Source organism: Manacus vitellinus, unplaced genomic scaffold (assembly GCF_001715985.3).
Source record: "Manacus vitellinus isolate BGI_N305 unplaced genomic scaffold, ASM171598v3 scaffold_40_pilon, whole genome shotgun sequence".
NCBI lineage: Eukaryota > Metazoa > Chordata > Aves > Passeriformes > Pipridae > Manacus > Manacus vitellinus.
In genome coordinates, this window is record NW_021940541.1 from 2,649,081 (window position 1) to 2,675,225 (window position 26,145).

Sequence of the window (26,145 nt, forward strand, 5' to 3'; positions counted from 1 at the left end):
TATAACAAAGCATTAATTCATACTGGCTTACCAGGCATAATAATCTCAGGAAAGCCCATTTTCCGAGCCACAGCTGTTGACCTGTCCACCAAGTGTGGAAACTCCTTCCTAATCTGATGGATATCTCCTGGAAGAAGTTTCAAAGTCACCCACAAACCTGTTGTGTAAAAAAACCCACAATTATTAAACTGGTGGGATTTATTCCTAGTCACTAAAGATTTCTTTTTACAAATTGAAAAAAAATGTAAGAACATTAAAATAATTAAGACACATTAAGATAACATTTAGGACACAAAGCATTTTAAAACACTCAAAAAAAATCCTGCCACTTCAAGCAAAAATATGAGTGAAGCACACAGAAGCACGTCTGATTATGTTCCAGTGTTTCTGATGAAACTGAACTGGAAAAAAGAAAAGAGGCAACAATGATTTGCATGGAAAAATAAAGTATTATAACCAAGGAATACCAGCAGATCCCTACCCCAAAATGATTCATCACCACCACCCCATAAGTTGTTTTTACTGCTCTGAGCACAGAGAAATCTACAGCATCAGCTTTACACAGTTGATATTTTTCTCTTCAGAAGCAAAAGAAGCCACTAAAAAGCTGCTGCTTTGCCAAGTAGCATCAAGCATACTTGGTACAGTAAAAAGAAAGATGCCAAAATGGAAAAAAAACATAAAAATAAAAAAAAAACAAAACCTCAAAAAAGTCTTTCGCTTGGTAAAGTGACTGGCAATCAAGTTTAAGCATGAAATAATCACAGCAGCAATTTGCAGAGGAAAATCCTCAAATTAAAATCTATGAAAAACACCTCAAAAATATTCATCTATGAAACAAATTGTGGGTTATCCTGCACCACAATTAACTGTACATTCATTTTGTACACAGTTGGCAGCTTGCTGTCTCCTCTATGTTATCTCTGTAAAAGGCTCTGTGCCGACTTGCTGCCAGAGATGGTTCTGACAGCAGCTATTTCACCAAACAGCAACTGTACCTGCACTGACTGGGTAAGGAACAACTCAATCTTTCCCTCTTTGCTTGGGCATTTCTTTCTTTTTGTGGGGGAAAGAATCTGAAATGAATCCAAAAAGCTGAAACGTTTCCTCCTTTCTGATACACGCTGGTTGTACGTGAAAACAAGGGGAGGAAAAGCAGATCTAAATTTTCCTCTTTAGCTAAAGGATAATTCAAAAATAAGGTTTATGTAGATTTTTATCTGCTATTAATTTGTAAAGAAAAAAAATTCAGGAAAAAGTATATAATCTTCCTTGGATCTCTTGTGCAGATATGGTTTAAGTGATACAGTGAAACACAGTGTCTGGGGAAAACTCTGCATTAGTTTGCATAACTCTGTATTAATCCAGAATCCCAGGAAAATATTGAAGCCAGTAATAACTGGACAGATCATGAAGTTTTGTACGCACACAAGAATAAACCAACCCAGACTTGGGAAGCTGAGTTGCATGCCAGCTGTGTACACTGAATTCTGAGCAGCCCCTAAGAGAAGGTACCACTGCAGGTCTGAGAGGGCTCGGGCTCCATCCTCACCACCTGCAGGCTCAGGTGGGGGCAGTGCTGCAGGAACAATGCCCTGGTCTTCCTGGGAGGGAGCCAAATGTTGCAAGTGCAGCTGCAGAGTGGAAAAATAGGGCAAAGGAAAAGAAGGAAGAGAATATACCTCTCCCTTTCACATGAGGAGGCCAAAATCCACAGCTCAAGGGCACAACGGCCAACTCCTGAGTCATAATTTCCAGCATGGAATCACAGAATTGTTAAGGTTGGAAGGGACCTCTGGAGATCATCCAGTCCAACCCACTGCCCAGAGCAGGTGACACCAGAACACATCCACGTGGGGTTGGAATGTCTCCAGAGAGGGAGACTCCACAGCCTCCCTGGGCAGCTGTTCCAATGCTTTGCCACCCTCAATGGAAGGAAGTTCTTCCTCATGTTGAAGTGGGACTTCTTGTGTTTTAGTTTATGGCCATTGCTCCTCATCCTGTCACTGGGCACCACTGAGAAGAGTCTGACACCATCCTCTGACATCCCTTGGAGGTATTTATATGGACTGATGAGATCCCATGTCAGCCTTCTCTTCTCCACACTAAAGAGGCCCAGTTCCCACAGTCTCTCCTCATAAGAGAGATGCTCCAGACCCCTCCTCATGTCTCCAGTAGCTCCAGTAGAAACATAAAGACATCCAAGACATGAACAGTGATGCAACCTGTAGAGTCAACGTGGGGCAGGGGGAAAAGATGTAGGGCAGGGGGGCATATCAGAATGAGCCCTGAAGGTGGGAAGAGTCATGCCAACACCTTTTCTGTCACCAAAGAGCAGTGAACAAGCAAAATTCAAATCATCATCACGTTGCAAATCAGGAGACGAGCAGTTTTAGGCACTGGGGTGTAGATAAAGAAGGGCACCTACCCTGACCCTTGTGGTTGACTTCTTTAGCAGCAATCACTTTGTTTATAACAGTCTGAAGGAAATCATTCTCCCCTGCCACCCTGGGTGAAAAACGGGATGATATGTTCAGCTGCTTGTGTCGAATGGCGTCATCCAACGCTAGCCTGGAGGATGCACATGACGACCAACACCAGGAAACAAAGGGGCACAGAAAACCAGAAGTCACAGTGACAAGGGAACACAAAAGATCGTATCATAGTTGTGACAAAGAGTGTTTATTAGTCAACGCAAGACAGAGGACAGGAAAGGTGACAAGAAAGACAGAGGAAGATCATTAATCAGAAGAACGCTGGTCTACCAGAGAGTACAGCACACCTGGCATGTTACTGCTCCCCTCAGGGACATGCACAGCCCCACTGCCCTCCTCCGTGAGCAGAGGAAGGTCTCCCACCTCAGAACCCCCAGTTAAGCAGTGAAAACCCACACAGGCAGTTTTCCCTTTAATATAAATACATATATACAGCAGGCTGGCCCTGCAACACCTCCAGGGTCACCTCTGCCATTCCACAGGTAAAGCAGCAGTGCAGGGTGTCTGAAGGAAAAGCTACCATAAATCTCACAGAAAAAGGAGGAGAAAAGCAGATAACCCAAACGTTCTGTTAAACTTGGGGAATAAATGGAAAGATGGGAACTATAAATAAACAGCAGCATTAAGTGGCACTGAAGTAATCTCGCCAAGTGCTTTTGACAGCCATTGTGTCGGTGGCTAGTGAATGAATACAAACAAACAAAGATGTGAAAACAGAATTGTGTGTGGTACAACAGAAACAAAGCATGGAATGAGGAGAAAAATGTGGCTCATATGAACAGCATAAGCCTACGTTGGAAATAACGACACCAGCGCTCAGCACGCGATTCCACGTTATTCGTGTTCTTTGGAACATACTTTTTTCAGAAGAATGTTTTAATTTATTACAGGGGGAAAGAAAAAAAAAGTCACAGTGTACATCTTTTCCAAAAATCTGATTTGTCTACACAGAAAAAAATAAATCAGTGTTAATGGAGCAGAAAACTAGATGTTCCATTAGCATCCACTTTGATACACAAATGTTCATTTTCATTGCTTACTTCCACACTCACTAAAAAATAAACTTGCTATTGTTTACCTTGCAATAAACATATGCTACTCTTTCCTAAAAACCTATGGTTTCCTTGCAAAATGGAATTGTACTTTGATTTTCTCATTAACACCTTCTGCAGCACCTGCATATGTCTTGCAGTCCTCTCACCAGCCCTACACCTTCAAACCACAAGGGCTTCCTGAATTAGGCCTATTTTTCAAAATAAAGTTGATTTAACATTATTTCAAGCTTCCTTTCTTTTTAATATTATTAAACCCCCTCTGAATACCATTAGTGTATCAATCAAGGAACTTAGGTCCCATAACTATGTTTTGCCTTTTGGAACAGATGGCACTCCAGCATTTCCCACAACAGGAAAACTAAACACCCATATTTTATGCACTTTTATTTGCCTTATCATTCTACCTTTCCTTGCTTCATGGAACAACAAAAACCCCTATGATCTATGGATGGAACAGAGTATTTCCCACACATTCTCACTTGTTAATAAGCTTTTGCTTCTAAAAGCAGTTTCTCTGCACATATCTATATATTCCATGTCAACAAGCTCAGAGTCAGTGTGGGAAGGTCTGTGGTTTCAGATAACTAGAATTAAGACCAAGTCCATGTAGACACTGATCTCTCTGATTCTGTGAGCAGGTGTATCCAACCACCAAAACATTTAAGGTTTCTGGTAAAAGTCTGGCATGATAAAGTTGAATTATGAGAAGATACTGCAGGAGGTTTATCAAGCCATCCTTCAAATCCCCAGTTTTTGTTTTGATTCTCATTACTGTGGCTATGAAATTCCATCTCCTACCAAGGAACAGATAAATGTTATCATTTACTAAATCCACAGAAGTCACCTGCACTGGATGTTAGTAACACTGCTGGTCTTTATCCATCTCAGGCAGATATAAACTCAGAATGAATTTATTCAAGTGTTTCACCTCTCACACATTATCACCCTGATTATCACCATGTTTAAATAAAAACAAAACAATGCTGCAAAACTGGGAATGCAGGCTTTGAATTCAAACTTAAGAAACCCCAAAAGTTATGACTAATGGGAAATAATCAAGAAGATATATTAGCACGTACTACTCAAAATAAAATACCTCACTAAATAAATTAATTTCAGAATATCGACTGTTTTTTTAAAAATCAAAGTTGAATTCTTAATATTTTCCCTTCTGCTATTCTTTAAACTCTTTCCTACTTACGGTTGGAATGGGATGAAGTGCTGTTTGTCCTCATCATCAACCTTCCCGTTAATTATGTCAGTAACATCCATCACTGCAAAGAAAAACAAAGGGTACTGAATTAAGGGATCAACATGGGAAGAGGGGGGCAAAGGGAACACCCCGGGAGACTAGAAGCAACAGAACAACCCAGAAGAGGGATAGAATTATTAACTATGTAATCTCAGAATTTTCCTATGGAACAACAACACATTGCAAATAACCTTTGGCACCTCTAACACAAGTCCTGGAAGCCACAGTAATTTGTTTGATACATCAGTCTGATTACATTTGGAACAACTCTGAGTTTATACAACCCCACAGGAGTTTCACACACCCAATTTCTGTGCAAGAGATGATATGGAGAGATCCAGCACAGTTACCTGCCACCCCAAAAGGTCTCCGCAGTCCGGACGTGAGTTTCCTGGTGTTGTTGTCCCTCAGCTCCATTCTGCCAACTCTTACAATCTGACACACAAAACTGATTTTCTCTCTCTTCAGGTCTTTGCTACCCAGGTCCTAGAAAGAGTCGTTTCACCAGGTTACATCATATTAATAGGATTTCAAGTTCCATTTCAGTAGGTAGAAGGTTTGCTGCTCAGAATTTGCCTCCGTTGTGCACGCCTCTGGCACCAGGGCAAAGTGTTTTTGTTATAGCATATAAACATCTTATCTTGACTTCTGTGTAAATTAATTGCTTTGGAGGCCAAACCATTTCTAATATGTTAAATTTTCGAAGAGTAGATTTAGTTTTAGCCTGGAGCTGAGAATGTTTAGTGGATCACTTATGGGAAATGTCTCACGTGAGCCTTTGCCAGCGTAGAATCCCTGACTGGTTTGGGTTGGAAAGGGCCCTAAATTTTATCCTGTTCCAACCCCTGCCATGGGCAGGGACACATTCCACTAGACCATGTTGCTCCAAGCCCCATCCTATCCAGCTTTTAACACTTCCAGGGATGGGGCAGCCACAGCTTCTCTGGGTAACCTGTGCCAGGGTCTCACCACCCTCACGGGGAAGAATCCCTTCCCAATATCCCATCTATCCCTGCCCTCTGGCAGTGGGAAGCCATTCCCTCTTGTCCTGTCCCTCCATGCCTTTGTCCAAAGTCCCTCTCCAGCCTTTCTTTTGTAGGAAGCCGCACTCCCAGGAGAGGTAACCCCACACAGATCATATCCCCCCGTCACCCCCAGCTCTGCCGGGAGCGCCCTCAGAGCAGGCCGCACTCACGGTGAACACGGCGCGCAGGTTGTGCAGCCTGTCGATGTCCTTGGGCAGCCCGCAGCTCGACCATCGCACCAAGTAGTTTTCACTGAAAAAAAACAGTCTTGTGAGATGATTTTTTTTTTATTTCATAGAACAGCAGAATCTCAGGATGGTTTGGGTTGGAAGGGACATTAAAGACCATCTTGTTCCACCCCCTGCCACAGGCAGGGACACCTTCCACTAGCCCAGGTTGCTCCAAGCCCCATCCAACCTGGCCTTGGACATTTCCAGGGATGGGGCAGCCACAGTTTCTCTGGGCAACCTGTGCCAGGGCCTCACCACCCTCACAGGGAACAGTTTTTTCCCAATATCCCATCTAACCCTCCTTCAGCTTAAAGCCATTTTCCCTTTGTCCTATCACTTTAACATAAGCAGATAAAAATCAACTTCAGAATTTACAGAAGACTCTTTTAAACCCCATCTGCTTATCCTGAACAAGTGAATATGTAGTGGAGAGCTGGCATTTCCCTTAGTGTATATTATTTTTATAAAGCAAACAACTCTTTAGCAACAGAGTGTGAGAATTTCTGCAGCTAAGGGAGGGCTCACACCTTGCCGGTGTGTTCACCTCTCACATGAGATCTGCTCTTGGGGAACCACAGGACAGCCTGATGAGGAACAGCAAAACCCTGAATCTCAGATGTACCCAGGGACTTGCCTATGCCTTTCACAGAAATTTGACTTTCATGAGCCCCAAAACTACCTCACTACTAGAACTGAGTAAGCACAGCTTAGGGGTTACACTGAAGAGTGCACTAACCTGATAAATTTTGATTCCAGTGGATCATACAGAGACATGAGGACTTCAGCATCTTCTCCTATTTTACAGACCACATTTTTTAAATTTACAAATAAAGCAAAGGAAGGGGTGGCAGCAAACTTGGCTTGTCTGTTGATATCGATATTCTGTTTCTGAGACTGCAATTCAAGAACAGAAGAAAATAAAGTTTAACTCAACCTAACAGATATTCTACCGCTATAAAACTTTCCTAAAACCTTTCAGACAGAAGAAGGGGGGGTTTTTTTAAGTGTCTATTTCTTGATCTTTGTTTATATCAGGATTTATGACAGTGTTTTCTGGATCTGTCTTCAAGTGCCACACCATAAGGAGAGAGTAAAAGAAAAAAAAAAACAAGGAAAAGAGATGTCTCCAGTTATTAAAAAGAGAGTTAAACATATGGAGGAAAAAAATAGAGCCTCGAATATACTTGACAAAACCCAGGAAGTTTGTTCCTTGCTTTGCCTGCTGTTTTTCTGACAGGTACAGAGCACCAAGAAAGACAGGAAAGGAAACAGCACAATTTCTACTTCCCACAAACTTACAGATCTCGACCATAAATTCTACTAAATCCTTTAAAGGAAGATAAAAAAACAACCTAAGACAGACAAGTTCTTACAAAATGTTTAAGCCTGATAACTCTTCACAAAAATATCAAATTCCTCATTTGCAATGCTAAAAACAACAGACATCCAATTAGTTTACAGTCTTATGTTGAAAGGGAAAAGCCACAGTGTTCAGTGTATCTTACTTTTTCCTCCTGTAGCCTCTCTTCAACTTGCTTGGAAGCTATTTCATGTGCTCTGAAAAGGCTAATGGTGCTGGTCTGCTCTGGGTCCAAAATGTTGCCATCCTCATCTCTAACCACCAGATCTAAATCAAGAATTCTAAGCAAACAAGAAAATATGCTTGTGAATTAACAGCGCTCAAATAAAGGCTTAAAAATCACCTGCCAAGTGTTTAACTTGCACACTTGACATATGAGAGAAAAACACATTATCTGATACATGATAATGTAATTTAACATGTCACCAACACTGGAGATAAGCATTCCTGGCTGGAAATCACTTATTGCCACAGCACAGAGAGAACTGATGTAAACGAAACAGCAGAAAAGCTGGGGAAGTAATTTCTTAAACAACTAAATTTGCAAGAGATTTTGTCTCCTCCTCAGATTCATCCAACAACCACTGAACAACCAACCACTACAGTCCCACCACAGGCAGTTCCTTTCATCCCATCCCACTCCACCTTCTCCTCCTCCTCCAACGCAGCAAATTCCTGTTTTACCCAAACCCTATGAGATCCAAGTAGGCATGAACTGTCTCCCTTTATTTAAAGCAGAAGCCAGATTTGTGTCAGCAGGGTGTTAACATCCACGATTACCTTCTGCAGACAGAAAGGTTTCTGCCATAATCAAATCCAGTCTTAGGACAGACCTTTCACATTTTTCCAAGTTGGTACAGTGCTGGCAGCAGAACCAAGGATTAAAAAAGTCAGGTCCTCTCCCTAAGACTGACCTTCTCACCTCCATCCCAATCCACCAGGTCTCTATTTTCTCCCTCTAACTCTGCACTCAGCTCTCATGATGGAGCTGCTGTAACTGTGGGTTTGAAATGTTTGATCAACGAGCTTAAAAATCACATTTGCTGTGTCTGATAATTCACTCAGAGGTTGATGGTTTATCTGAAAGTAAATTCCCCCTTGGACAGAACCTGGAAGTACTTAAAGAACAGGAGTTGTGGCAGACAAAGATGAGTTTCATGGACTTAAAGGATCTCTCTTCATCCCTTCTTGCACAGAGGGAGACCTGGAGGTGTTAAAGCCTGAAGCAGGGTCAACACACAAACCCCTCCAATAATTGCATTGAATTAATTCAAGGGGAGAGAAACATCACTCAAGTTGCAGAGTGAAGGCAGGAGATTTTTAAGCAACACCTCCCAAGTTCTGCTCTGTAACTGGTTGCAGCCACCATGAAACTCAAACATCCCTGGAATATCAAGCTCCCGGATGAATTTTTTTAGTGAGAAAACGGTTTCATCATTGAAAGCAAACAGAAAAGCAGCCAAAAGAGTCTTGCTCCTCCCTACTACTGTTTCCTGGACAGCAGCCACAGCAGGAGATACACCCACTGAGCACTTGTGCTGGAACTGCCAGTCCTGCAGGGTCCTTCCATAGGAGGAACTGCCTGGAGCAGAGGAAATGGTACCTCAGGAATTCAGGGAAAGGCTCATCACCCGGCCTATGACACCAGTGGGACAAGAACGTTTGCACAGACTGTCAAATAAGTCAAAGCTAACACTTTGATTCGATTCCTTTGTTTCATCCTTTAACTTGCAAATGATGCTTGGAAAAAAATCTGGATTTTTTTTTTTCCTAAGTGTCCCAGTTACAGATTTTTGCAACTGAACAAAAAAAAGATGTTTTCACAACAAAATTACCTGACCCAATTTCAGAAAGATTTTAAAAATACAGATTCCTAAGGCCATTTTTACTTCCTCAGTTATTCTGACAACATGCTGTAAAAAACGTTTGGCTCTATTTATAGAAATAAATCTTATTTACAAATCAGTATTTCACAAATCAGGAAAAGGTTGGGTATGATTAGAACAGAAAACGTTTAGAATGGTTTGGGTTGGAAGGGACCTTAAAGATCATTTCGTATTTATAAAACACATAATGAATTCTTTCTGTCTGGACACTGAAATCACCATTCATGCCTCTTTTAGACACAATAAATGTAGGACTATTAGAAACATATGTTATCTTTCAGTTGTGAGTATTTACTCAGAAGTTGGAATTCACCTCCCTCCTGAACCCCCCAGAGAACATTGTGATCACTTAATTAGTCCATCAGAACATCATGAATATAAAGCACAGCACAAGATGTTCCATTGTATTTGAAGGCTGAGCATCTGGAGGTTATTCAAAGTAACTTTTACCAACTCCTTGGACAGATGGTAAAATACAGTAGCCAAACAAATAATACCAACAACATCTGGTTAATTGTGTACAGAGGTACAGTCGTCCATATCTTGGATTATAAATGATAATTACTGACTGAATGCAGTCACTGAGTATTTTTTTCATTTCTTTTTTTTAAATCACAGCTTTTGCTGATCAAGTGCACAAACAAATACTGCAAATTTGGCAGTTCTTAAGGAATTTAGCACAAATAGCTAAAATCTGATGAGATATTTACATCACAAAGGATTTAAAGATTGGTTTGGTGAAAACTTCTTCAGTCCCCAGGTGTGCAGGACTACAGGATCCCACAGAACAGGTAGGACTGGAAGGGAGCACTACAATATTGTCTCTCAGTGTCCAATACACTGCTTCAAATAATGTCCTGACTGAAGTGCAACAGGAGATTTCTCATTTTTGATCAAAATGGAAAGTTATAACTGTATAGACAACTTTTATTTTAAAAAATCATGCTTAAATCCAGACTGTTTGCAGAGAGAATACATTACTAAAATACCTAACATATGCAAACTACAGGTTTTGGTCAATATTTTCTTCCCAACTTCAATTCTCTTCTGCTAAATAGATACTTTCTTTTATGAAATCTGTCTGTTAATCTTCTGCTACCAGCAGGATGCCATGGAAATAGAGGAACACTGAGCTAAATGATGCTTCTGAGCCAAATCCTTCACCATCACATTTAGCTGAGTGACTCCAGGGCACACACAGCTGGTGGTGCTGAGAGGGCCACAACTGTTTGTGCTGCAGAAGCAAGTGGAGTTTAAGTTATATTTTGAATGGAAGCAAAACTTGCACTTTTGAATTGCCCTTAAAAATAACAAATTGATAATATCATCATGAGAGAGATATATGGATTCCACTTTACATATTATAAAGATGCTGCATGAACTTCAATCTTTACATTGCTTTAACAGAGCTGTTAATATACAACTATCACATCTCCATAAAAACAAGAATAAAAGCACAAAAACTTGGAAAATACCATTCACAAACCTGTTGCCATAATCAATTTTGGCAGTCACTTTCTTTTTCAGTTCCTTGAGCTCATCTTGGGGCAGTGTCCCAGACAGGATTTGGGATCTCCACTCAATGAGATCATAAATCATGTGCCTCACGTTGCGGAACATTTCCCTGTTGTCCTGCTGTTGGGAGGGAAAAGAGGGGCAGAAGTTAGTTGTGAAGCCCTTTTAAATACACAGAATTAATTGCAATTATAAAACATGAATTTAAAGGGTGAAAGTCTACAACAGCTCTAAAATGGGAGCTTAATTTTTTATAGCACAGAACACCGAATACAGAGTCTGACATTCAGCTTTAGGGCTCTAAATGGGTGTAAAAGTTTGTGTTTATGACACCTTAAAACCTGGGTCATGCTGTATTCAGGCATTCTAGGGGAATATTCACAGGTAACTTTATTCAATGACTCTCTGTCCTGAGCAGAACAGGACTAAAAATGGTTCATTTTAACAGCAAGAGGTTCAAGTTCTGCAAAAGTCCATCTGCAACAGATTGGAGAATCCTTCCCCTCCCTAGTTAAACCTTCAGAACAACACTTTAAAATCCCTCAGGGTGCAAAGTCAAGTACATCAGTACAGGTAACAGCTAAAGGACAGTGAAAAACCAGGAAAACATTAAACCTCAGAGGAAGTTAAATACCTAAATTATTTTTAAAGCCTGGAACTGTGGATATTAAACAGTGTCAGCAGTATATACAAACTTCACTTGGAAACACTCAGCTAACCTAAGAATAATTAAATAATTACAATAAAATTCCCCACTATATATAAGAGAGAAAGAAAAACTGCAGAAGATGCAGGAAAAGAACATAATGATTCCAAGACTCTGGGAAAAAGGATATCTAACTGTGAAACTTAAAGACTTCAGTCTGTTCAGATTATCCAAAAGCTGCCTTGATTATAGTGGGAGAACCTTCACAGTGAGAAAATGCCCATTATTAAAAGCTCTGTAATGTAGCAGAGAAAGACACAAGAGGCACATATGGCTGGGAGCAAAATACAGACAAATCCAAATGGGAAAGTGGTTCCTGATTTTCAATGCTGCAGGCAATCATAAACTGGGGAGAGGGAAAACATGCCACGTCCTCTGCTTTGTGGAAATGAAAGCTGAGTATCCATTCAATATTTAAACTCGAATGACAAACTGAATAAAGGTATAAATGTGCCCATTTAATGGTTTTTGATACGCAAGATACGGACAACATGGAATGTCTGTGTAGTCTGCAGATTACCCAGTTTGGAACCAGCTACCTCCAGTAAAACAAAGCTCCCCTGATAAAGCAATCCCACTGCACCAGTGCTCTTTCTGGCAGCTGACCACATGCAATTAATCCAACAGATATCCTTGACATACAAACTCATGATCTACCTACCCAGAGTAAAGCTGTGACAGGGGTTGCCTTGAATTTTTCCCTAAAATCCAATGGAAACCTACTCCCTGTCAGTTTGAAGCCATTCCCCCTTGTCCTGTCACTCCAGGCCCTTGCAAATAGTCTCTCCCCATCTTTCTTGTGGGCTCCTTCAGGTCCTGGAAGGTCACACTAATATTTCACTCCAAAGCCTTCTCTTTTCCAGGTTCCCAGTTCTCTCAGCCTTTCCCTGTAGGAAAGATGCTTCAACCCTCTAATCAACTTCATGACCTCTTCTGGACTCACTCCAAAAGGTGTAGCTGTCACATGTGTTCATGGACATAAATGGCTGACAAATGAGATGTTAAAAATTAACAGCAAGGAGAATATTTACTACTAAAAAAAGCACATATGTCATGGGAAGAAAACTCCTAACAATGTTTCTCTGCTATTCCTTCTTTCCTATTATATGTGCACTGCAATGAGGTCTTGTGTGGTTCACAAAACAGTATTTCTCTGACATTAGGAAATACCAGACTTCACACTCAGGATAATCCCCCAAAAAGGACATCAGGTCAAAATGTAATTCTCGGTGTCCTCAGCAGCCCACAGGGCATGGAGTGTGAGGATAAGGGGGAATTCAGCTTTAAGCTGAAGGAGGGAAGATTTAGATTAGATATTAGGAAAAAATTCTTCCCTGTGAGGGTGGTGAGGCCCTGGCACAGGTTGCCCAGAGAAGCTGTGGCTGCCCCATCCCTGGAATTGTCCAAGGCCAGGTTGGACAGGGCTTGGAGCAACCTGGGCTAGTGGAAGGTGTCCCTGCCCAAGGCAGGGGGTGGAACTGGATGAGCTTTAAGGTCCCTTCCAACCCAAACCATTCCATGATTCTATAGCAACGGAACTAAGGGCAAGGCTGTTCTCAGTGCCCTTCTGAGACTCTGTTCCTCCTGCTTTGCTTCTGCCTCCCTACTTCTTCCTTGCTCCTCAGCACAACCTCTCTACTATAACATCATGTTAAAGTTCTCTCTTTAATATACAATCTGCTTCTCTTCATGTAAGATATTATCCTTCTTCCTTTACTCTGCAACACTGCATCATTTCCATTACACTGTATTTCTAATCTTTATTTTCATGGGTGTGATTAAAAAACACATTAGTCAACACAAACATCTTCATTTCCAGTTGGTGCCTTCATTACCCAGCTTGCACTTTTATGATAGAAGATTTCAAACACATTTATAGGAAACAGACTCCGAATTAAATCCTACTTTAAATAAAAGACTTTCATGTTCCCATTATCTTGTTACAGTGACCTTGCAACATGAGAGCACAAGAAGCGTGAGCCAGGGCACCTTAAATCTCACAGCAGGTGTTGCTTTGCATCTGAATTGCACTTTTAGGTGTAAGTTTAAACTCTTGACCTTACTTATTTGCACTTGCATCTGTGTTTTCCTGTTTTCCCATCTGAGAGACTATCAATGCTTATTACTATAAATTCCTAAGAATATATTCTTATGTGCTTGGAAGCTTAGCACATGAAAATAATCGGGTATGTAACTTAAAGGTCGGGATAAACTGGGAACAATTAACTTCAAGTATAAAAATACTGAGAGGAAAAAGGCCTACAGTGATGATTTTACAAAGGTTTAAGTTTACATCTGCAAACTCAACATTAAATATTCATTTACTTCATAACATAGACAGCCTTACGAACTGCCCTGAAAACTATTTTCTTAATTAATATTATTATATGTTAGATTATTCCAAATCTGTCTACATCTTAAAAATCCAGTGTATTCTGTATAACAGAACCCCCATGCAAAATGGGTCATAATTGCTTAACAAATTATTCCTAGATCAAGGTAACACTCTAAAAAACTGATTCTGCACAATAAATACATGGGATTTGAGAAAACATGCAAGAGAATCACTACAGAGATTTTTTGCTTTAACAGAGAAGATGCTGAAGAGCTTTTCAGTACTACAAGTAGTCACTAGAAATAGTAAGAGAAGGGGAATTGCATTAATACTTCCTTCACCATTAGTAGTTCCTTCCTTCTTCTCCCTTCCCAGTACTATTCTTTCCACAAACCATTACCTGTGTAAATGTTTTCCTCAGTTGTTACTTACAACATATAATTGCCTCCATATTATGGACCATTCCCGGAGTGTGGTGGTGACCTCCTGAATCAAGGGGAGCTCATTGGGGATCACTGTTTCGTGTTGGCTGAGGAGGTGGAGGGAAAAAAAGGCTGAATTAAGTAGTACTTTTGAGTGAGAACACAGAATCACAGAAACTTAAGGTTTAAAAGACTTTTAAGATCCAAGTCCAACCAGCAGCACCACCATGTTCACCAATAAACCATGTCCTCAACTGCCACATCCACACATGTTTTGAACACTTTCAGGGATGGTGACTCAAACACTGCCCTGGGCAGCTGTGCCAGGGCTGGACAACCCCTCCTGTGAAAATTTTTATCCTAATGTCCAATCTAAATCATCTAATCCAGAACCATTCCTAAGAAGGAACTGCTCATTTCCAAAGACAATAATACAAGGTTGAAAGTAACATCATTTACTATAAATTTATAAGCAAAAAGATGATGTTATGAGATACTGAAGAGGTAAACCAGTACAGACACACCACATAAAGGGTACTTGGATGGGCTGAGACTATGGAACCACAGAATGGTTTGGGTTGGAAGGGGCCCTAAAGATCTGCCATGGGCAGGGACACCTTCCACTAGCCCAGGTTGCTCCAAGACCCATCCAATCTTGCCTTGGACACTTCCAGGGATCCAGGGGCAGCCACAGCTTCTCTGGGCAACCTGTGCCAGCCCCTCCCCACCCTCACAGGGAACAATTTCTTCTCAATACCTAATCCAAACCTTCCCTTCTTCATCTTAAGGCCATTCCCCCTTGTCCTATCACTTCATGTCCTTGTAAACTTTTCCCACCCTCTCCTTATTTCCATACTCACAAGGATATCAAGACACACCTTACCAAAACATCTATTACTGAGACATTTATTTCACCAGAAGCCAGATAAAAGCCACATATACACAACCTACAATACAACAATACTAATCTGTAATTGTTTTTTTCCTCAATATATTGGTCTTGCAATGAAAACTCAGGCATTCAAGTTCTCACCACAGAGTTTCTGTATGACCTGTTTTGAAATTGTGAAAGTAAGAAACACCAACTAGATCTTTTAATATTTCCAAAGTAGGGTACTTAAAGGCAGTTTTGTAATCAGGGAGAAAGATGTCATTATGCAGCAATCTCATGATTAGAAGTTTGATCATTTACATATTTAACGGTGTGTAAAAATAAGTCAGGCACAAAGGAATAAAATATTTTAATCCTGTTTCACTCCATTTCATACCTGGGTAATTATTTAATAATTTCACTCCCTTTTTTTCTTCTCTGGGATTTGGTTGGGGTTTTTTCCTGTTTTTTAACTAAACTTTGATATCAATGTTAGAAACTTTTACATGCATGTCCAGCAAAGCAGATTTGACATATTAGGATCTGAATAGCTGTTAAATAATAAATGCAGCTCAAATATTTAGTGTTGAACATGCCAGGGATGGGAAGAGGACACAAAATAACTTCTCAGTAAGGCAGAAAACAATGCCTGGATAATGGTTTTCAGCAAGGAGACCAGTCTACAAGATTAACTGAAGAAAAATAAAGAAATTACTTCAATTTCATGTACATAAAAGAAAGGTGTCTCATATCAAAGGCCTCTTTAACACACCAGACAGAAGCCATAAGACTCAAGGGCTGCAAGATAAAAGAAGCTGGGAAAACTGACACTGGACTAAAGCAGAAGGCAGGGATGGAGGAATGGAGGAAGTTAATCTAGGTAATTATTAGTCTAGACAGTAATAAAAGTTATAAAGAGAAATGATAAATTATTAATTCCATGAATAGAGAGAAGGTTATGCTTTAGCTCGAGGCAGCCCCATCCAGCTCTGCTGATGTGACACCATCTTCCATGTGAGGTGAGTTAATAATTTAAAACATTTTAAACACCCAACACACACATTTTCCATCAGCAGCTCCTTGACTAACTGGAAACAAGCCTAAGTCACTTGTTAGTACACCAAAATTACATCAATACAAAAAGGAAAATGGATTTTCGTTCTTTTCAAATCAAACTTACCCTTTGCCTTCAACGATTGCTTCCTTCAGATGTATATAGGAGGCAGGAAATATGCCCTTGGAGAGGGAGGGAGAGCAAAGAAATGTGTTAAATAACCAGTTGCACGCAACATCTTGTGTTTATTACCTAAAAATATGCCAAGACACTGCTCGGTCTGCAGAGCCATCCACATCCTCTTAAACATCACAGTAGTTGTGTCTGGGATTTTTTTAACACACATTTAAATTTTGTGTTGCATGTCCTCTCAAGAAGGTGTTATTGCAACCTTAGCAAATATAGATCAAATGCTTTTAAATTAAATTTCAAAATATTGAAGGAAACAGCAGAGACACCCTGTCAGAATTGGCCCACAGAGGGGCTCTTCCTCCCCTATTAGAGGCACAGTTTGCCAAAATTCTCCAGGTCCCTGGATCATTATATTCAGGTGATAATTAAGACAGATTTCATTTTCACAGCGTGAAAGAGAAGATTTTACATAATCCACTCCAAAAATGACATTTTGCCTGGAATCCACCTCCACTCCTTGCTTTTCCTCACATCTTACCAAGCCTTCTGACCCCGCTACAAGATGTTGCTTCTGGTCCCAAATTGCCTTCTACCACCAGCCTACTGCTACTACTACAAGCCAAAAACCAAGTCAACACCCAATACTACAAGACACCAGTTCAGCTTTTCTGAAAAAATATTCTAAATCAATCAAGATTCCAGAAATACAACAATATTTTTAAAATAATGTAAGCTCATATTAAAAAATAATTCAAGTCAAGCTGGGAAAGCAAGTTCCTCCACCTCACCCTTCAGGGTATAAGTTCAGTTTTCTTATCACATGGGAATGCAAAAATAGGAATTCCTAGAAGGCCACTGGGGGCACAGAAAGAGGAAGGTGGTTTTTTTTCATCACAGTTAAAAAAAAATAAATAAAAGTCACTGCATTTAGTGGCAGTCAGAGAAGTGCAGCAACACGTGGACTTAATTTAAGCCAAGAAGAATGTGTAATTTCTTCTTAGGCTTTACAAGGCACATTTTTAAAACACAGTTTTTAAGAAATTTAATGTATTCCCAAAAAATAAAAAAGAAAATATCAAAATAGAACAGAAAACCAGGTCTGGTAAGGAAATGGGTGGGACAAACCATACAACTCAGTTCTGTACTTTTAGACATACACAGCAACTAAAAACACACCTCTGGAGGCAAACATGACATTTTTGGTGTTTTAGTGAAAAAAAGAAGCAAAACCAGAAGATGTTTAATTCTGGTTAATTACTACTATAAAGAAAAATGCTCAAAAAATAAAACATGACGTTACAACCAGTATTTGTGTGGTTTCCCTTTCTTTTTATTTTTCAGAAAGGCTGCTCTAAACTGCAGCCTGAAATTACACTGCTGAAGATTCCTCCCCTTCTCCCAGAGAAGGGCTGAGAAATCCCACTGTAGAGCTCCGTGTCCCTTTCCAAGATGCAATTGGCTTTCACCAGTAATACATTATTTAACAAGTGTCAGGCTCTAAATAGACCAACTAGAACATAAAGTTCTGAACTTTTTACTGAGTCAAAGACTTGATACATCAGTTACTGCAGAAAACAAGATGGTGCACATTAAAACACATGTAGTGAGTGACCAATATACCTCGACATTGCAAAAAATGGAATCCTAGAATGGTTTGGGTTGGAAGGGACCTTAAAGCTCATCCAGTTCCACCCTCTGCCATGGGCAGGGACACCTTCCACTAGCCCAGGTTGCTCCAAGCCCCGTCCAACCTGGCCTTGGACACTTCCAGGGATGGGGCAGCCACAGCTTCTCTGGGCAACCTGTGCCAGGGCCTCCTCCACCCTCACAGCCAAGAATTCCTTCCCAGTATCCCATCTAAACCTATCGCCAGTTTGAAGCCATTCCCTCTGGTCCTGTCACTCCAGACCCTTGTAAATAGTCTCTCTGCATCTTCCTTGGAGCCCCTTCAGGTCCTGGAAGGCCACAATTAGGTCATCCCAGAGCCTTCTTTTCTCCAGGTTGAACAACCCCAACTCTCAGCCTTTCCTCACAGTAGAGTTGCTCCAGCCCTCTGATCACCTCAGTGGCCTCCTCTGGACTTGCTGCAACAGGTCCATGTCCTTCCTGAGCTGGGCCCCCAGAGCTGGATATACAACTCACCTTTTGGGCCTTGCTAAAATAAGTTTCCTTTTCTTTTTTTTTTAACCCTGAAAAATTCACACTGAGCAGAGCTTGGGAATGCAGTGATCAGGGCCCAGTGGACACGTGTTGACCAGCACACAAGATCTCCACAAATCAACACACCCAATGCCACAAATTCATCTCTGTTCAGGAGAAAAACGAGCACCTTGCTCTGGCAACACTCACCTTCTTGGATTTCTTCCGTAGTGTGTAACCTCTGTACCAACCTAGAAGGGAAAAAGCATGAAAAAGTTCATTCATGTCACCTCCCAGCTCACCAGCACAGAGGTTTCTGATGATGCTTCACCCCTGCACATCCCACCTGAATTTCAATTTTCTACAGATTTAATAACCTGGATAAAACAAGTCATCTTGGAAGCTGTAAAAATCCCAGTGACGATGATCAAACTGATGGACAAGACATGACAGAGATGGATGTTTACATTATGTGTTTAATTACCATCCACTTCATTTTAATTACTAATTCACCAACATAAACAAAAAATGACCTCAAGAGCATTAACTTATGAAAATGTGCTGTTTGACTGGTTCAATTTTAAAACCTATTGAAATTGCACAACTGCAAGTTCTCAAATGTAGATCAGCCTTTAGCCATCTCATCAGAACACAAGAATACTTTGTGATTTATGCTTCACACATCAAAATATAAAAGCAAGGAGCCCTCTTGGAAAACTGAGCCTGGATGCAAACTGAGCCACGCAAACAGGGGTTTTGTACAGCAAAGCATCCATCTCTGGGCGAGGATGGAGAGATCACAAAGCAAATGTGGAAGAGAAATTGCAACCAGTAACAGCTGGGGCAGGAAGAAAGTTCAGTGAAGTCAGCACATGCTGATAAATTCATTATGCACACTCTGGGACTAGAAGCACAAATTAAAGGTTCAAGCACACGGGATTTTTCAGTCTGCTCTCCTGCAGCAAAAGGTGAAGTGATTCATCACCTCTGCACTCCACCAGGAGCTCATCCCCCATGTTCACCTGGGGAAGGTTACTGCCATCTTCTTAGAGTTGGGGTCTACAGCCATCACAGTTCACTTCCCTACAGAAGTTGCACTGGCCTCACATCTCACATTTCCTCTGCCTTCAGAGGAATATCAACAACTGCTGCTGAAATGAACACTCCCAGCTTCTAGCTCAGGTGCAGAGAAGATAAAACATTTCTGCCACCGTTAACTCCACTGGCTGAAACCCACACACAGATCCCAGTCCTATTAAATAACTGAACTCCCTCAGTTTTATAGGAATAAACCAACATTTTGAAGTTCTACAGTCTGCTAAACACCGTAACTCTGCCCAAATGCACTGTACAAGCTGAAGAACACACAATCACAGTATCTCTTCTCCCACCCCATCTTCTGTGCTGCCTCAGGACACCACACTGATTAAAAACCACGTAGCAAAGAGAGCTCCTCCTGGCTGAACCTCTGCTTCCTGGAGCTTTGCAGCCAGCAGGAATTGCTCCAAGGACCACAGATAAGAGAGCAGCCAAAATCTGCCTTGGAGAACTGGTTGCACTCCTGCTCATTGCACAGGTCCCAGTGTGGCCAGGCAGGTCCAACCAGGCTCCTCCCTGGCAGCTGGATGGAGCTGGTGCCGGGTATCCAGCCTGGAGCTGTGCACTGGGGAGCCAAAATTTCCAATGCAGCTCTCACTGACTCAACTGGAGGCACTGGGGCTTGCCATGAATACACACAATGGCATTTAAATGCACGAAGTCATCTCTTATCAACTACCCAAAATCATGAGAGAGCTGGGGCTGTTCATCCAGGAGAAGAGGAGGCTCCAGGGAGATCTTGGAGCCCCTTCCAGTGCCTAAAGGGGCTCCAAGAGAGCTGGAGGGGGACTTGAGACAAGGGCATGGAGGGATGGGACAAGGGAGAATGGTCTTAAGATGAAGCAGAGTAGATTTAGATTAGATGTGAGGAACAATCTTCCAGTATCCAAATGGGCTTACAAGGAATCTGGAGAAGGACTCTCCATCTGGAATTGCAGTGGCAGGACAAGGGGGAACGGCTTCAAAGTGCCGGAGGGCAGGGTTAGATGGGTTTAGATGGGATTCTGGGAAGGAATTCTTCCCTGTGAGGGTGGTGAGGCCCTGGCACAGATTGCCCAGAAAAGCTGTGGCTGCCCCATCCCTGGAAGTGTTTGAGGTCAGGCCTCACCCTTAACAAATATTACAGGATATAATGCCTGGAAATATGGATCCACATAAACGCTCAGCTAAGGGAAGAGACCAATGAAATACTTGTTTCTCTGTTAAAGCTGCAAAAGACATTCAAATATTTGCTTACTCTTGAATGATGCATCTCTTTACTAAACAGTTACACAGAGAAAGTATTTGCTGCATTTAAAAAAAAAAACCCTGCAACCAAGAACTAAAACGTTCTCAAAGTATCGGGAATAACTTATTTGAAAACCCGTATTTGGGAACCCAAACCCCCTTCTCACAACAGTACCAGAAATCAACTGATGCTCAAACACACAACCTTGGGTTTGAGGTTGATTTTCTGTTACATTTCATAGGCATTCACCTTAATATGCCACATTTAGTGATCATGGTTTTTGGCCCATTCCATCAAATAACGTAAAGAAACAGAATTAAGACAATAAAGATCTGGCAAGTATTAACCCAGATTGTGATAAATAGTTGTTTTGGGATATCTGCTACAAAATGAAGGATATTTACAAATTCATATGGCTTTGTTTGGTCTTTCCTTAAGGCTCATGTTAGAAGGAATAAGAATATTCTTTCTAACTGAAGAATAAATTATCTAAAATTCTTCCTGAAAGAAAGGATATTAATTTGACTTTCAACATCAATTACTCTAGAAAGTAGCTTCATCTTTACTTTGGTTCCTGGAAGAACACAAACTTTAACAGTGCAATTTGCACATTCATTTCCAACCTCCCAACTCCTGTAAAACAGAAGCTGTTCTCACCACACCTCAAATTTACAGGATCTACATATTATGTATATATGAAATAGAACACTTTTTTTCTTGCATTCTGGAGGAAAAAAAACTCAATTCTTTGATTAAAATTTAATGTGTCAGGTTTTTTGTTTAGTAATAAAAACAAATTCCAAAATAAGTTGTACTAATAGTTAAAAAAGCAAATATTATTTCCCATACACAGTCAAAGTTCATCTTAGCAATCCATTCCATTCTCCTACAGACTCCTGTCTCTCCTCAAAACAGCTCTTCTAGACTATGGATGTGGGGCTGAGCCCTCCCAGCTGCTCATCCTCTGGTGCCTTCAGAGAGAAAACCAACTGAGCAAGGATTTCCCATGAGCTTTTCTTGACAACAGTGCAGATTTAGAGGGAAAAAATACACAAAAAAAAACCCAACTACAATCTACCACTTCAAAGCCTGCAGACACATCAGTTTTCAAAACTACTCTTAAGAATTATTGCAGAGAACTATTTCAAAATAGTACCAAATCTCTAGCAGGGTGGGAGAGGCAGAATGCATGATAACAGCAGGTATCCATGAGAGAAGCCAATTGTTTTCCCCACAGCCTTCAACACAGGGAAAAGGGGTAAACCTTAGAGAAGCAAAATCCCAGATCCTCAGTAAAAAGGAAACACTGAGTCTTCAAAAACCTTTTCTGTCCCATGCTCACATAATTAGGGAGGGTTTCTTGAGATTGGACAGCAGTGGGATGGGCAGGACTGAGGGCAGGTGAGTTCCCAGGCACACACCTGGATATGGATGAAACCTCCTGGGGCACAACCTACACAGATTTTATACCAAGGAACTCTGAGATCAAACAGCTCATATAATCACCTAATAATGGCAGCTCTGTGAACAAGAGAGATAAGAATTATGGGATCTAATTTCCCATCACAGCAGGGCCTTAATGAGTAATCACTGTAAAACACGTTTGGAAGAACATTGACTTATTTGCATTTCTTTTAACATGACCTCATCCCATGTGCTTGAAGCCCTGAGAGGAGTGTGAAGGTCTTCCCATTATTCCAGTCCAGAGGAAAAGTGAGTCATCTCCACTGTCCCACTTACTTGGCAGCAGTCAGCATTTGATATGGTTTCAGAGTTTCTCCCACGTTCATTAAATAAATCTATTTATATATAAAAGTACAAAGCTATGCAATATTTAAATCATTCAATTTGCATTTAAAATCTTTGCATTATTAGATTTTTATTAAAGCTTGTAACGTCAGATAGCGGAACCATTGCTTTGCTCAGAGACAAACTTGGCACTGGAGCAGCAAAGCTCAACTCCAAGAAAATGCCAGCCCAGGAATAATGAGAAAACTCCATTGTACACTGATGAGCAGAGCTTGTTACTCTTGTTGAAATAACATTGTTTCAGTAAATATAATAATAAAAAAATCCAATTAAGCCAATATCGAAAACAAATTTGTCACACAGATTTCCCAAAAGATCAATGTCTTGAGAAAAAAATTAAATCAATATATTGAAATAAATCACGTTTCCACACGAAAAAAAGAAGTTGCAAGACTTTAAACCACACAGAGATTAGTTATATGTTCCTTACACCTTTCCAAACTGCACCATGCCATAAAATTTCAACTCAAGGATATAATAAAACAGCTGTATTTTGCTTGGCTCGGTACTGAATTAAGAGCTGAAAAGTGCTGTGATAATTTCCACATCCTGTTGATTATCAAACTCAGCATTCAAATTCCCTTTTACATGGATCAAGGAGGAAAGGTTTTGGTACAGGGAACATTTCTACAGTTTCATATCAAAACAAGAAAAGCATCTGGAAAAGCCTGAAATCAGTGCAGGGCACTGTAACACATGTACCCTTCTTACATGAGAGACATAAAGAATTTAGGACCCGGGTGACTTTCAAATTCAGATTAAACTCCTTTTAGCAGCAGGTTCTTTTGCATTACCTGAGAGTATCCAAAAAGCATCTATCATTTCTCTAACATAGGGTAGAAGCTACAATTAATCCATACAAATAAAGCTGTGAGAACATCCATCTCCCCCAGAAAAGGAAATGATTATTCACCAGGTCATTGACCACACGTGGCTTCGCTCAGTTAATTCTGTGTTCATTAGAAATAACAGGGTTTGTCCTTAAAAAAGCAAATTAGCAATTCACCACCTGATCCCATCAGAAGGTCGTGAACAGAAAAAGGAATGCAGTCATGAAAAAAATACTGGTTTTAATTCAGTTTTTGCCACCTTACCTTCATATGTTTCCAGGATGTGCACGGTGTCCCCAATTTGCAAGGAAAGTTCATCAGGTCCCCTGGCATCGTAGTTGTAGAGAGCTGGACAGGGGAAACACTGCTGTCAGTACATGCAAGGCAACACAACTTCTAGGATTTTGTTTCTCCACTTAATTGTTTTTCTTACTCCTTGTTGCCCTTCTCAATCATTTTGTAAAGAAAAAAAAACAGGAAAAATTTGGCCAAGTTCTTAAATCCATTAATATTTCCCCTTGCAACAAAAAAGCCACACGTTCACTTTCTAAAGCTGTCCCTCACTCCATTTGTAAGGCTTTGCTTCTTCATGGCAATACAGTCAATTAATTTTTGTTGTACTTGCCCATCTTCCAGCACTGTGTGTAAATTTTAGGCAGTTCTGTCATGAACTGCAACATCTTCCACTATCAGCTCAACACGCAGAACACTTACAAAGTGTCTTTCTAAAACTCAAATCACCACCACAAATATTAAAGAATCATTTCTCAGTCACTTTATTTGTTTACTGCATGCATACTACAGTTAAAAACAGGATTCCTGAATTCCAGTGGTAACTGCATCAATGCACCATATAATGAATTACAATTAAAAAAACCCAGTAACTCAGAGACTACTCCTCCCTATCCTTCCCAAGAGAAAATCCAGAAACTCATTGAGCACCGAGATTAGCAGAAATTTTTCTGACAAGTAACACTGCAAACTAGGTTTGGTTGGGAAAAAAAAATATTAATAATCTGAAAAACAAAACAGCTGTGATTCCTAAAGCTAAATTTTCATGTTTCATATGGAGCAAACTCTCTGCAGGAAACAAAATCTCCCCACACCAAGTAGGGTCCTCATGACTGAAGGCAGCGACTCTGGTATTTCACAAGACTGAAATTAAAGAATTTTAGCCAAGGTGGATCCACAAAAGTTTCTGTCTAAATGTGCAACTGCAGCTACTCCCTCCAATGAGGTTATCAATCTAAAATAGCTGAGAATCAGAATTTCTTATTGTTTGTCATAACTCTTGGGGGTGTCACAGCATTTTTTGGAATACAATAGCAACCAAACTTCGTAACACCACTCAGACAACCACTGCTTTTCTTTCTACCTCAGCTTCCAGGGCTGGTGGGCAGCACTGCTCAGGAGTGCTCCAGTGGGACTCCAGGATACTATAACTGGAACAGAAAGACCTGGACAAGTTAGGTGTGACTCTCCTTCCCAGGAAATCTTCACCAGTGTTCAGACCAGAAGAGTTCATAGAGCATTAACATATTCCACACTCATTACAGGTAATAAAGCAAAACAAAATCCCTCAAATTTAAAATTTATAGCAAAAGCCATGACAGTTATAAATTAAACAGTGAGACCCAGGAAACACCTTCCCTCACCTGCCCAGTTTTCTCCTATCCCAAGCAGTCCTAAGAAGCAGAGGAGAGCCCTATTACACAGATCAACAACATAAATTACACATCTGTAAGAACTCGTAACTGGAGAAAAAAATACTTCCTTGACCTCAAATCTGATAATCAGTTTAGCCCCAAGTGCAGGGAACATCCAAGTGGGCACATGAGAATGTCTAATCCCACCACAAGGACAGGGCACAGAGCCCAACCATGGCCTTGACTGCCTTTTCAACCCCCAGGAGTTACTATTTATTCTCCCCAGAACTTCTTGAATCCCAGCTCACAGCATTACCAAAAACAAACACCTAAAGGGTTGTCTCGGTCCTTTTCTCTGCACAACTCCTCCTGCTTGACAGACTTTAATGTTAAGAGGTAAATAAATAAAAAAAGCAGTTTGGCAGACAAAACACAGTGTACAGTGTAAGATTACAAATGGAATAAAAGGACACTGCAGAGTAAAAGGAATAAAGGTTGGGTGCACTGCAGAGAGTAATATCAACAGTATTTAAATGAAGGCTTTAAAAAGTAATAAGAGGTTTTTATTGACATCACAACGAGCCAAGCTATTCCTGTTCTAATGTTTTTGCTAATTTTGTCATTATTAAAGAGAGATAAACCCTCCCTCCCAGATATCTGGCACATGATATTTGAGAGCCATAACTGCTATTCTGCAGGAGAAGAGGCTTCTGTGAAACACATCAACAAAAATTGCCATTTTAAACTGCTCTGAGCAGAGGGATGATAACCATGGTGAGTACACGGCACGTGGGACCGGCTGCTTGAGAACACTCATCAGGGATGTTTTCAGTTCAGCTTTTGTACATACCAGGGAAAACAAAGTTACACAGTCCTAACTCCCCCAAATTTGTAAGGCTGGTCACCCTTTGGGTGTTCACTCAGATCTCTTCAGGGCTCACAAATCAAGAGGACCAGAGGATGTTCATACATCCAAAAATTAATCCAACCAGAGTCTTCAACATTCACAACCCTGACAAGCAATCACACTGCCTTAAATCAGACATCCCAGTCCGGA

The 26,145-nt window shown here is 40.7% G+C and overlaps 1 protein-coding gene across 2 annotated transcripts in view; it reads right to left on the reverse strand.

Annotated features, from left to right (window-relative positions):
• Positions 1-26,145, reverse strand: part of DOCK1 (dedicator of cytokinesis 1) — a 276,152-nt gene that overhangs the window by 229,688 nt on the left and 20,319 nt on the right. Inside the window, exons 2-13 of one of the 2 annotated variants that reach the window (XM_029962000.1) lie at positions 23,707-23,790; positions 18,688-18,728; positions 16,333-16,388; positions 14,292-14,388; positions 10,790-10,938; positions 7,563-7,698; positions 6,794-6,951; positions 5,998-6,079; positions 5,153-5,288; positions 4,752-4,824; positions 2,429-2,508; positions 32-157 (exon numbers count right to left, since the gene is read on the reverse strand). In XM_029962000.1, the coding sequence (XP_029817860.1) occupies positions 32-157; positions 2,429-2,508; positions 4,752-4,824; positions 5,153-5,288; positions 5,998-6,079; positions 6,794-6,951; positions 7,563-7,698; positions 10,790-10,938; positions 14,292-14,388; positions 16,333-16,388; positions 18,688-18,728; positions 23,707-23,790 (1,218 nt within the window). Of the gene's footprint in view, positions 1-31; positions 158-2,428; positions 2,572-4,751; positions 4,825-5,152; positions 5,289-5,997; positions 6,080-6,793; positions 6,952-7,562; positions 7,699-10,789; positions 10,939-14,291; positions 14,389-16,332; positions 16,389-18,687; positions 18,729-23,706; positions 23,791-26,145 lie in introns of both variants that reach the window. The other variant, XM_025895744.2, reaches the window with a different exon arrangement.